Here is a 12,909-nt window from a genome sequence, read left to right as displayed (position 1 = left end):
TGATTGGACTACATTCCACAGTTCTTCTCTATTTCTTGGTTTTGCCTCAGAAACTGCATTTTTGATGTCACCCCACAAGTTTTCTATTGGATTAAGATCCGGGGATTGGGCTGGCCACTCCATAACGTCAATCGTGTTAGTCTGGAACCAAGATGTTGCACGTTTACTGATGTGTTTGGGGTCGTTGTCTTGTTGGAACACCCATTTCAAGGGCATTTCCTCTTCAGCATAAGGCAGCATGACCTCTTCAAGTATTCTGATGTATTCAGACTGATCCATGATCCCTGGTATGCGATAAATAGGCCCAACACCGCAGTATGAGAAACATCCCCATATCATGATGCTTGCACCACCATGCTTCACTGTCTTCACAGTGTACTGTGGCTTGAATTCAGTGTTTGGGGGTCGTCTGACAAACTGTCTCCGGCCACTAGACCCAAAAAGAACAATCTTACTTTCATCAGTCCACAAAATGTTGTGCCATTTCTCTTTAGGCCAGTCAATGTGCTCTTTGGCAAATTGTAACCTCTTCAGCACGTCTTATTTTTTCAACAGTGGGACTTTGCGGGGGCTTCTTGCAGATAGCTTGGCTTCACATAGGCGTCTTCTAATTGTAATAGTACTCACAGGTAACTTTAGATCTTCTTTGATCTTCCTGGAGCTGATTGTTGGCTAAGTCCTTGCCATTTTGGCTATTCTTCTATTCTATTCTATTTTGGTTGCCATTTTAAAGCATTTGCGATCATTTTATCTGAGCAGCCTATCATTTTCTGTACTTCTTTATATGTTTTCCCCTCTCCAACCAACTTTTTAATCAAGGTACGCTGTTCTTCTGAACAATGTCTGGAACGACCCATTTTCCTCAGAATTTCAGAGAGAAATGCACTGTAACCAGCATGTACAACATTTGCTGCCTTCCGTCCTTAAAAAAGGGCAATAATTGCCACCTGTTTTTCAACGAATGAATGACCTCACTAATAGAATTCTACACTGCTATTATTTTGAACATGCCCCTTTCAATGAGTGATTCAATTACACAGAATCAGCAGCATGCATGTCATGACTGTTGGGTCTGTTGGATTTCTATTACTCTACTACACCTGCTAGTAAATTATTTGCCATGTAGAAATATAATTTCTACCAAAAACAGTGATTGATCAGGTTAGTGATGTCTGACTGCTATTATTTTGAACACAACTGTACATATGGAATTCAAAAAATGAAAAGCAAGACATCTGAAGTAGGATGCATAGGTCTGGGTCACACCAATGAACTTCAGTTGTACAAAGACACAGCTAAAATTGCTAGTAATTAGTCACTAAGTCATTTACACCTGAGCATCTTTGCATTTTTTTTTTTTTGTAAATCCTACACATGATAACACTAAGCAATAGGTATCTGATTATTTTCAGTGCAGGCGGTTCACATCTCTATGTTCGGTCGTTCAGTGCTTGAAGGTAAAAAGCGATGTGCTTCTTTTGGAGCTGTGTCATTGTGCATTGCAGCTGGAGGAGGAAGTCAAGAGAAACTGGGTTTCTCTATGGTTTCCTTGGTCACATGGAACAACAATCTGGTTTAATGTACTGGATCCAGGTGACCCTAGGGGCCATCTTGGGTTATACAGAATCTTTTAAAGTATCTGCCCCTGGGTTTTGGCATGCTTTGTGCAAGTGGCTAGTGTAAGGATAGGATACCAGTCTGTCGGGGATGGCACTAGCGGTAGGGAATGGTTTCCAAGGAGTGGGGAAAGCGTAGGGCCTACATCTTCTTCTGTAGCAAGCTCCCCTTTGGGTTGGACTGGCCAGGCTGCACTCCGGTCCCCATAGCAAGCACTTTCCACAGCCCAGGCCTACTCACCACTGATTCTTTTCTGAACTGTTGTAATTGTCCCGGTCGAGTGAGCCTCCCCGCTGGGCTTGTAGTACTGTTTTTCAAGCATTGCAATACATCGTTCCTGACAATCCGGGACTGTGTTTATTGCCGCCACACCACGCTGCACCTACCCAACTCTAAAGAGCCCATGTTGTAGGCTCCACACATGGTCTGCATGCAAGAGTAGTCTGTAAAATGGAGGCTGTCGTGTGGACTAATATTGCAGTGTAAAGTGGATAGTGGTAAGAAACCCCCGTAGCAGGGGCCTTAATTGCTGGTGGTTTTATTAGACTGATCACAATATTAAAGTTTGCCGATATCCTCTCAGTCTTAAATTTGGAGCCCTTAAGAAAACAACAGATTGTTACTAAACAGGGTCTTGTTACTCTCTATTCAGTTTTTTTACCCTTTCACCTTCAGATCTCCTGAGGACTTAAATATTGTTGTTTGGTGCTGCCTCCACTTATATGCAGTATCAGGAATAAGCCCATAAGTGCCTTGGGGTGCATTTGGCTAGCTAAAACCATGATGGGTGAGACAAAGGGCGAGTATAAAAAGCCAGTTAAGAAGCACAACCCTACCTGCCTCAAAATGGTCTATACAAGATGTACTGCAATGTGTTTGGCAAGACAGAAGTCAAGAATGGCAGGCTAGAAATCCCATAAAGTTGTCCTGTTTTTAAAGAAAACTTTTCCTGAGAGAAACATGGTGGTTGCCATTGCTAGGTGCCTGGCTATCATGCTCTCCCTCTAGCTTTAGTATTTTGAGTTGCTAACCCAGCACAAATATGCATATCAAGACTTAAAGGAGAAGTTGGGCCAAAGTCCTTTTGGCTTTACTCCTATGGATCACAGGAGTGCAGTTCATTCTGCTCTCCTGTGACCTGTTTTCAGCTGACAATGGGCTAAAGCCTGCTGTTGGCTGACATCACTCAGCTGGTCCAGGCTTTGGGAAGAGATGCCTGAACTGGCAGCTGGCTCAGACTCTCAGCGAGCGGCTGAGAGCCTGAGCCATCCATTCCCTCTCCCTTCCCTGCCTGATACCCTGGTGAGCGAGGGGCGGAGCAGAGAGCCGGAGACTTACAGTCATTAGCTCTCTGCAGGCCGAAGATTGAGAGCTGAGCGCTCAGTGGTGTTTGATTGCTCAGTTCTCAGTTTTAGAGGAGGAGGGAGACAGATGCAGCTGGGATCGGTATTGAAGCCCTCTAGGTTAGAATGAATGTTTTTTTTTTATTCCTGAACTTCTGTTTTAATTCAGACATTCCCACTTCCTAGTCAGTGACTCAGACAGTACTGAAACCAGAGGGTTATCATAATTGCATGATTCTTTTTCTTTTTTTTTTAATGCATCAGCCCCATGACATTTTAAATAACCCTTTAACAACTTAACATGGTACTTTTGGCTTGCTCTCTAACTTGCCCTGTATATTCAGAATGCATTTTAGGTCACTGAACATCACCATCATTATGTGACATCATTAGTCCGGCTATGCATGATTCACTTATTTTTTAATTCAGCCAGTGAGTTGAAAAAAAAAGAGCTGATTCCCCTATCCACACATGCCATGTGTATAGGGGAATCACTCCTGCTGAGCTCCTGTATTCTTCCTTTTGAGAAGAATACAATGATCCCTGTCACCAGCTATAGCCGGTGGCACTGCTCATTCATAGAAAAACCCAACAGACTGGTTGTTGTACAACCAGCTAGCCCATACATGGATCGGAATTCGGCCTGTCCCTGCTGAACTGGCTGAATTTTGATCTATGTTTGGCTTTAAACTTCAGCAGCACTAATGACCCAAACCCCAATGTCCAACCTTTTGACTTTTCTGGTCCGCTCTGGAAGAAGAGGAATTGTCTTGGGCCACACATAAAATACATCAACAATAAGGATAGCTGATGAGCAGGAAAAGTCAGGCAGATCACAAGTTAGCAATCACTTATATAGACAAAATACCTATCTGAGTAATAAAATGTTTTTTTAATTTATATTTTTTATTATATTTTTAATATATTTTTTATTATAAAAGTAAAAGAGGGCAACATAAAACTTATGCAACATTTGACACTAACAGATCAATATCTGATTAGATGGATGTTGTGTCAATTTTCAAGGAATTCTCAAGGTGCTCATCAGATATTTTGCTTCCAATGTGTGCCCTTTGTGTGCTTCATCCTTGAAAATAGTTGCTCACAAAATAGGTGCTGCCAAAACTGATGACATGAATAAGGTGTGATTGAAAAGAGTGGGATATTTTTAATTTGGGAAGATAAAACTTATAAGAGTCCATTAAGAGGCACTGTCAAATTTTCCTTCAGCCACTTGTGTTCGCTAAGTAACACATTTTTAAAAAGAAATAAATAAAAAAAACAACATTTTCAAGTAAGTGTACGATTTTGCGTTGGGACAGATTCATAGCCGCGGCAGGTTGGACACTCCAATCTAAACCATTAGAAACTAAACCGTATCTGTTTGTACTTCCTATATTTCCCAATAGGGGGCGATCCAACTCCTAGTTTGTCACTCCTGGACTTGTTTTTAAAGTTTCTGAGAACTACTTGGAGCTGGTAATGTTTTCATGATTCAGTCTCAATATTGTGGTTTTTAAAGGCTTTTTAGACTAAAAAAAAAATCTTTTACCCAAACCTTTTGAATTCCTGTTTGCGAAGGTTGAGTGTAAAAAGTGTTCTTATTAGCATTACTAGATTATTAAATAAATATAGAAAAAAAAGAAAATTAAAAAGAAATAGCTACAGCTGTACAATGATAGATAAGATGCAAACATGCAATCCAAAGAAAGAGAGGATGCAGACATGTGATCGCAGATCTTTTTGTGCAATTCAGAACTGGTTTTCTAATTCTTTATTTCGGAGCAGCAAAGAGTACATTACAATGGTAACATAATATACAGTCATAGTTGACAAAAGTAACAAACAGTCATAGAGTTTAGAAAGCCTAAAGCAGTAAACACAGTGAACAGACCAAGGCAGGCCATAGACATCCGTTTATCGGCCGAATGTTCGGCCGATAAACTAAAAATCGGTTGGCCCCATGGCCGATGCTGCCACCCATGTCCGCGAAAAACAGCATGACCGATAAAACTAAACGAGAAGATCCACAAAAAACGGCTTATGGGTTGGCCCCACTAATGGCGTGAATATCGGCCGATTTTTCGTGTATGGCCTGCATATGACAAAAACACTTCTTGAAAACACCTGAATTTGTGTTCCTGACTATTGTTCAGGGGAAGAGAGGCCAGAATTGTGTTTTAAATTAGAAAATTCTTGTATGACTTTTACATATTGGGGGTTATTTACTAAAACTGGGGAGTGCAAAATCTGGTGGAGCTCTGCATAGAAACCAATCAGCTTCCAGGTTTTATTGTTAAAGCTTAATTGAACAAGCTGAAGTTAGAAGCTGATTCACTACCATGCACAGCTGCACCAGATTCTGAGTGCTCCATTTTTAGTAAATCTTCCCCATTGTATATCAGTGTTTAAAAAAATTGGTGTTTTTATTTTGAAACCATTTTTCATTGAGACCATTTTGCTATTCACATGCCAAATATTTAGAAAATTCAGCCAGCATTTTTTTGCCAAATGATTATTACCCAGTTTCGAGTAACAGCAGGGGTAGAAGAGTTGGGTTTTTCCATGATTTTACAAAGAAAATATACTGTATGGCTCATTTGTTATGAAATGAAATATTGTTACTCTTATGTACTGAAGTTCTCTATCTTGGCTAGCATTCCTGGTTTGTCTTGTTCAGAAGGGTAGATCAAGATCGAAAGATAATTTTTGTAGTAGGGTACATAGAAGTGTCATGTCACTAGAAGTCTCATATCCAGGGGCAGACTGACAACTCATGGGGCCCCCGGGCAATAGGGGATCATGGGGCCCCTGTGTCCTTGCCCAAACTCAAAAAAGCCTATGAAAAAGGTACCAGGGGCATCTCATGGGGCCCCCTACTGACCCCGGGCCCTCGGGCAGTGCCCGAGTTTCCAAATGGTCAGTCCACCCCTGCTCATGTCACTTTCAGCTGTGAATATAGAAGGGGCGCCAGATACAGTGTATGTCCTACATAAAAATGTCTGTGTATTTAATATAGATAGACATATTTTTAACAGGCAAATGTTGGATCTTTCAATGTAGTAAATAACAAAAAAGTGCAGCACTAGATAAGGTTAAGAACCATCAATTCATACAAAAGTCCAAGCTAAATAGTGTTGAAGTCCATCAGACACATAAAAATCCATGCTCAAAAAATCTCCTTGAATGAGTGAAACCCAACCATCAACAGAGATGGAAAAACCACATTCAGTGACACCTCTAAGATCCTGGTGAAAAGCACAGACATGCAAGAGCTCTTACCAGAGCTATTGGGCTTTTATATAAAAAAAGCCAACAGCTCTTTAGGGGTTAACCCGGCATGACTCTCCAGTTTATGGTGCAGAGATGGTTCTCCCCTTGACTCCAACTCTGTTTCCACAAGTAAATCATGCAAGGAATAAGCAATAATAGTATAGTATGCACAAAACTTTAAAATTTTATTAAAAGTAAACGAATGCACTCACAAGTTTAAAAATTGCATAGCCATCAAAAAAAGCGATCCCGGGCTTGCAGCAATCACGGTGTATGGATGTTCCAGCTCAGGGGTCTGCAACCTTTAAGACATAAAGAGCCACTTGGACCCGTTTCCGAGAGGGAAAAAAAGACTGGGAGCCGCAAAACCATTGCAACATTTAAAACAAATCCGACACTGCATATATTGCAAAAAGTGCTCTGGTCATGAAGGGGGTTTAGGGGCCCAGTAAGCAAAGGGTTAATCAGGGCCACAGTGTATCGTCATAATCACAATCATAGCCTTAGGTCAGTGGTGGGCAACCTTTTGTTTCAACTGAGACAAATCTCGCCAAAACCACGATTGAAATTTATTTTGAGAGCCACATTTTTAAAACTGAAAATACATCTCCCATATAGTAATTCATCCCCCATAGTAATTCATCCCCCATATAGTAATTCATCCCCCATAGTAATTCATCCCCCATATAGTAATTCATCCCCCATAGTAATTCATCCCCCCTATAGTAATTCATCCCCCATAGTAATTCATCCCCCCTATAGTAATTCATCCCCCCTATAGTAATTCATCCCCCATATAGTAATTCATCCCCCGTAGTAATTCATCCCCCCTATTGTAATTCATCCCCCCTATAGTAATTCATCCCCCCTATAGTAATTCATCCCCCCTATAGTAATTCATCCCCCATAGTAATTCATTCCCCATATTGTGTGAATTCACTTACCTTTGCTCCGCGCGTTCCTCTCGCTGGGTTCCCGCGCCGTTCTGGTCTTCAGGGCGGACTGTGAGAGGAGAGGAGTTCGTCACGCTGCCCCGCCTACATCCTGACAGCCAATGTTTGCCAGCGGGCGCCCGGCACACAGAAGATCTGCATTAAAAGAGCCGCGGCTTGCCGACACTATTGCCTGTCACCTGGTGGGCAGTGTGCTCCGGAGCCGCAGGAAAGGTGAAAAAGAGCCGCATGCGGCTCCGGAGCCGCGGGTTGCCGACACCCGTTCCAGCTGGTGGCCATGTAGCATGGTGACATTTGAAATGTTGGATCTTGATTTGGATAGTGCCTACAGATAAAAGTGATATACTTGAACAAATAACATATAAGTGACATGGTGTATTTATTTTCATGATCTAAATTAATGAAAATGCTGATTTGTTATATGGAAAACACATGAGAAGTACACCCTGATGATTACCTCCACTTCAAAACCATGAAATCCGCTGTTACAGATTAGGTGTCAATGATTAGAACCAATAGAACGTTTATTTGAAAAATGGTTACACTCACATGAAAGTGGACATAAATAAGCATGTAAAAGCAAAATATCCAATTCTTCCAACATCCAAAACGTTATTCTATTGGTTTTACACTATGTGGAGCATTCGTCTCTTGCATGTCTCCTAATACCTATTTGGTGTCCCATCCGGAGTGCTTTAGCTACCTTATTTAGGATCATTGCTTGGAGGATCTTTGGTATTTCTCCCTTGGGGATCCAGAGGAGTGTCCGGCTTTCCAGTTTTCTGGGTTATCATACAGCAAAGAGTGATTGACAACGCTTAACAGGGGGTCATATCTCTCTGGTAAGCCTTTTATGTGAGTGGTTGGTGACACATCAGCTATCTTTGGATTTTCCTGTTCATCATGGCTTTGGGGACTTTCCTTTATTTTTGACAACTCTAGATGGATATTTCCTTTAATGATTTATTATTATAATTTTGTCTCACCAATTGTTTTCTGTTAAGCGCTGAACTTTATATGCATACTTTTATATTGCCTGGTATTGGGGTGTAGTGTTCAGCTGCTATATATTTGCACTCTCATTTTTATCTTACGTTTAGCGCAGATTTATATATATTTTGAAGGAGTCATTTCTGCTGAAGGGGCAATACCAACTTTTGATGCCAAACGAGTACATACTTTTCCATAGTACACCATTGCATCTATTGATTTTTTTTTTTAATAAATGATTACAAGGCAAATTGTTCTTGTGGTGTTATTCAACAATATTTATCTGTAGGCATCATGTGAAAGAAGATGTCATTTGTGCCTGATCAAATATTTTGAAAAAGACCAAAGGTTTCCAATGGGGTGTACGTAATTGTTCATTTGACCAAATGTCTATAATTATAGAGGGGAGTTGCAGTTTTTCACTGGTTAAATGGATTACAGTCAACTATGTATCTATACAATGAATTCCTTTAATCTGATTGGCTATTGTGCTGATATCGTGCATCAGGATCCTGGCCCTACTGTGCATCATGAAGACGACAACCTACATCATCACCTGCAACGTATGGAAAATTCACTGAGTATGTTCGCAGAGGAATCCGACCAAAACCGGCTTCTCAGTCACATAAGTCGCATGGTGTTGGAGTTTAACCGTCTGGCAAGCAAAGTGAACAAGAACGAGATGAGGACATGGGTATTACAGGTACAAAATTACAGTATAACAGTAAGTCCCCATCACACCAGTGTGAATTGTCATGCGATTTGATTGTTTCAAATTGCATGACAAGTCGCACCCTATTCTCTGCAATGGAAGTGGTCAAATTGTGCACTACATGCACTACTTTTTGCAATTCATATGGGAATTGCATAGACATCTGTGCATGAAGTTGCACAGATGTCTTCCAAGTCGCACCTGAAGTCGTACTGACATCCAACTTTGAATTCCAGTAAAGCCGCATAATTTCAAAGTCAGATTTGGTGTGACCGAAGCCTCAGAAACATAATAGTGCCGTGTTGCAAATAAATAGTAATCATTTGTACTTTCATACCTAAAAGCCACGTTGAGGTCACCAAAATAAGTACTGAGCTAGGAAGACTTTGTGTTTGCCATCTCTGTTTTTAGAATCTTCGCTTCATTTTCCTGTAAGTAGTTATGCACGCTCTCTAATTATGACTGTGCAGAGGCACAGAAAACCGTGTCAGACTTGCCAGCTTGCTAATTCCAGCATTGGTACTGCTGTATACTGCCCATCATGTCTAAATCCACCAATGCTTAAAGTGGAAAAATAGCAAAAAAAAAATGGTATAGCATATAAAATTGCGGCACAAGTCTTATTGTAATTCAATGCTAGTAAAAATTACCTTTCCTTTTCAATCTGCAGCACTGTAATTTTCTGTAAAATACAATACAAAATGGCTACCTGGAGGTGTTCTGTACACAGAATGTGTACATAATGCCCCCCCCAGAAATATCCTGATTGTGTGATTGGCTCACTAATTTTCCCAGAAGTCTGCACTAAAGATACAAGTCAGATTTCAGGAATCCCCTGCAACAAAAATGTCATTTTTGGTGAGATACTCACAATAGGAAATCATGTCTAAAGGGACGCAGACCCTGACACTTTCCTCATTGGAGCCCTGGTGGTGTAGCAGCTGATTGATATTTATAAAACCACTCCCATTAGATTCACTTTCACAGAATAACAAAAGGTAGGAATCTGCAACAACGTTTGCTAAAATCCTTGCAATGTGCATAACCACCCAGAGGGGAATGTTTGTTTTTCTCAACAAAAGTGGAGTTACTCTTTAATTCTTACTGATGGGAAGAATCATCCTCCTAAGTGAACCTTGCATCATTTTAAAATTTCAAGCTGAACTCCACTCAATCAAAAATATAAGCCCACTAAGTCTCCATTCACACTTTACGTTTTTACAACTGCCGTTTTTGGCTTTTCACGTTTTTTTCTACAGCTAGTAAACCCCCCCCCCCAGCATGTTATCCTATGTGTCCATGCACACATAGACTGTAATCAATCAATTTTTGGCTGGAAAAAAACTCAGGAGTAGTCTATTTCTAGAGGAGCTTTTTAGCTGTAAAAATGCTCTTACGCTGAAAAACGCCATAAAACAGCGAAAACCTGCGTTTTTTGGCTTTTTTTGACCGTAAAAAAACCCAAAAAATGCAAATGCAGGAAAATGTCCCTAAAAGTGGCAAAACGCTAATGCAAAAATGCTAAAAAAAAGCTAAAAACCACGTTTTTAACATGACTTTACACAGCTTGGAGCTTAAAAGTTATAAAAGCTCAGCTTCAATCCGTAGCTGTGGCTTTCATTACTTTCTTTCTGCCAGTAGGTGTCCTCAGATTTCTGGGTCGAATAACAGCTAGCATCATTCAACCCACTTCCTCTGAGCCCAGGCTCTCATAGATTTGCCCCCAGTCTTTGACTCTACAGTGACAGAGAAGCAGCACAGTCATGGGCTCATCTCTTTTTCACTCTACTTTCTCCTCCTATCAGTATGCTCCTCATGCTGCTTCTCCCTATCACACTATAAGCCCTGCTTTACAGGGATTGAAAGAGGGTTATATCAGGTAACATTTAGGTGCTTGCATTTGAAAAAATGTTCATGATGTATTAATGATTACAACGTTGCATTCATCTGTGTCTTTTTAGCTGCCTAGAGTTCAGCTTTAAATAGTCCTGCCTAAGTCAAGATATTGGTTGTTGTAGTACCCTTAATGGACTGTTTTTATTCTTCCGGAATGTAGACTGTATGCAATGTACACCACTCCCTCAAATATTATTTATTAGGCAAAAAAAGCCTCTTCTGTGCCCCTTGATAATTTAGTTTCACTTTACTATGGGGTCTGATTTTTGCTGACTTGATGGCTAGGCTCAGAGGAAGTCATGCTCAGTCAGTTGGTCAACGTCGCTCCAAAACTGTAATGAAGTGTGATTTTGTTCTGCATCTTATAGACATTGTGTGAACAGCTGAGGAAAGAGAATGAAGACTTAAGGTCTAAATTGGAGGATGACTGGAACAAAAGGAGCCAGGTTGAGCAAGATTTGAGGTAAGAGGCACCATGCATAGCCATACCATCCAGTTATTTCCAAGATCCATGCCTCATATAAGTATAGGTATATTTATAGGTCAAAAAGAACTCTGGGATGTCCTGTTCATATCTAAACTGTCCTCTTAAAGTAATTGCTTTTTTTTTAACCACTTGCCCTCCATAGGATTTACCCCCCTTATTGACCAGGCCTTTTTTGCGATAGGGCGCTGCGTTACTTTAACTGACAATTGCGCAGTCATGCAACGCTGAAGCGGTTAATAACAAACATGTCATACTTCCCTGCTCTGTGCAATAGTTTTGCACAGAGCAGCCCCAATCCCCCTCTTCTAGTGTCTCCTACTGGTGCTCCTGGCTCCCCCCCTTTATGAGTACCCCCATAGCAAGCCACTCGCTATAGGGACACACGTCTGGGCTCAATCCTAAGCCGGGCTCTTGTGTGTTCATTATCATGTCCTTCTATAGTTTGGTTTGGTCAGAATACAATGGCATGCTATTAAAAAAAAAAAGCCTGGAGGAAAAAAACAGTAGCTGAAGCTTACAACAAGCAAAGTTCCAGTGTTTTATGGATAGTATTAGTTTTTAGGTTTTATATTCCATGAATATAGCCATTTACTTCATTTTTCAGCTACATGAAACATAATGAATTCTTATACCATTTAGCTGAAACCTCATGTTCTGCCATGGAAGGCTGTGATTAAGCATGCTTGATTATCACTGAAGTGTACATATCAGGTTTGGTAAGCGTTACCATTGGAGTTATGTGAAGTACACACAGGTCTTCGGGTTATGTAACAGGTAGTGTGTTGTGTCAAAGTTATGATCTTGTATTAGTGTATCAGTTAGGCCCAATGGTGTCAATGGAATGTATTTGACATCAATATAGTACACTTCTGAGATCATTCAGGGTTCATTTACAGGTGCATAAAACCTGCAATTGATCTCCCTCTGACCTGCATTTTACTTGCTTCAAGCAGGTTTTGCATTCCTGTAGAATTGTATGGGGATGGAAAAGCCTGTCTGAAGTGAACAAGAGTCGTCAACACAGGCTGCTTATAGACGTATTTGATAAAATGTCTCACGTTGGTCGATTAGCCCATTTTTCTGCTGGAAGATCCGGAGCCTAGTCTGGAAGATAAGATACCACAAATGCTTGCTTGTAGATAGCCTGAAAGGGACTTCTCTTGTTCACTTCTATCTCATGAAGAGTATTGGCTGGTATGGGAATTTTCTAAAAATGTCCAATTGTTTATCCTAGATGAAAGGTCACAGGCAGCGTTTGCACTTAATAGGAAAGTGTAGCTTAACAGGATATAGTTTGGCTCAGCAATTGTCAGACTGATATATGTCTATGACCAATCCAAAGGACTTGGAATATCCCAGCAATGGCACTCAATGCTAAATTGCAGATTTTAAAGCAATCAAGATAATTTCTTGTAAGAAGCAGTATAGAAACCAGAAAGAGACATAATCTTGCCCCTACACAAAGCATTAGTAGGACCTCATACTGAATGTACAGTTCCGTTTTGGGCACCAGTTCATAAAAAAGATGTGGAAATGGAAAAGTATAGAAAAGGGCAACTAAACTATTGAGCATGAAGGACCTCTGCTATAAACTTTTGGGCACCAGTTCATAAAAAAGATGTTGTGGAAATGGAAAAA

The 12,909-nt window shown here is 40.6% G+C and overlaps 1 protein-coding gene across 1 annotated transcript in view; it reads left to right on the top strand.

Annotated features, from left to right (window-relative positions):
- TNIP1 (TNFAIP3 interacting protein 1) overlaps positions 1–12,909 on the top strand; it is a 116,928-nt gene that overhangs the window by 65,267 nt on the left and 38,752 nt on the right. The window contains exons 6-7 of the mRNA XM_089682787.1: positions 8,685–8,879; positions 11,153–11,247. Coding sequence (XP_089538913.1) covers positions 8,685–8,879; positions 11,153–11,247 — 290 coding nt within the window. The remainder of the gene's footprint in view (positions 1–8,684; positions 8,880–11,152; positions 11,248–12,909) is intronic.

Source organism: Staurois parvus, unplaced genomic scaffold, assembly GCF_062004578.1.
Source record: "Staurois parvus isolate SC_StPar_1 unplaced genomic scaffold, SC_StPar_1.0 ptg000298l, whole genome shotgun sequence".
Lineage (NCBI taxonomy): Eukaryota > Metazoa > Chordata > Amphibia > Anura > Ranidae > Staurois > Staurois parvus.
The sequence above is the reverse complement of the archived record's forward strand: the minus strand, read 5'-3'. Positions and strand labels throughout refer to the sequence as shown.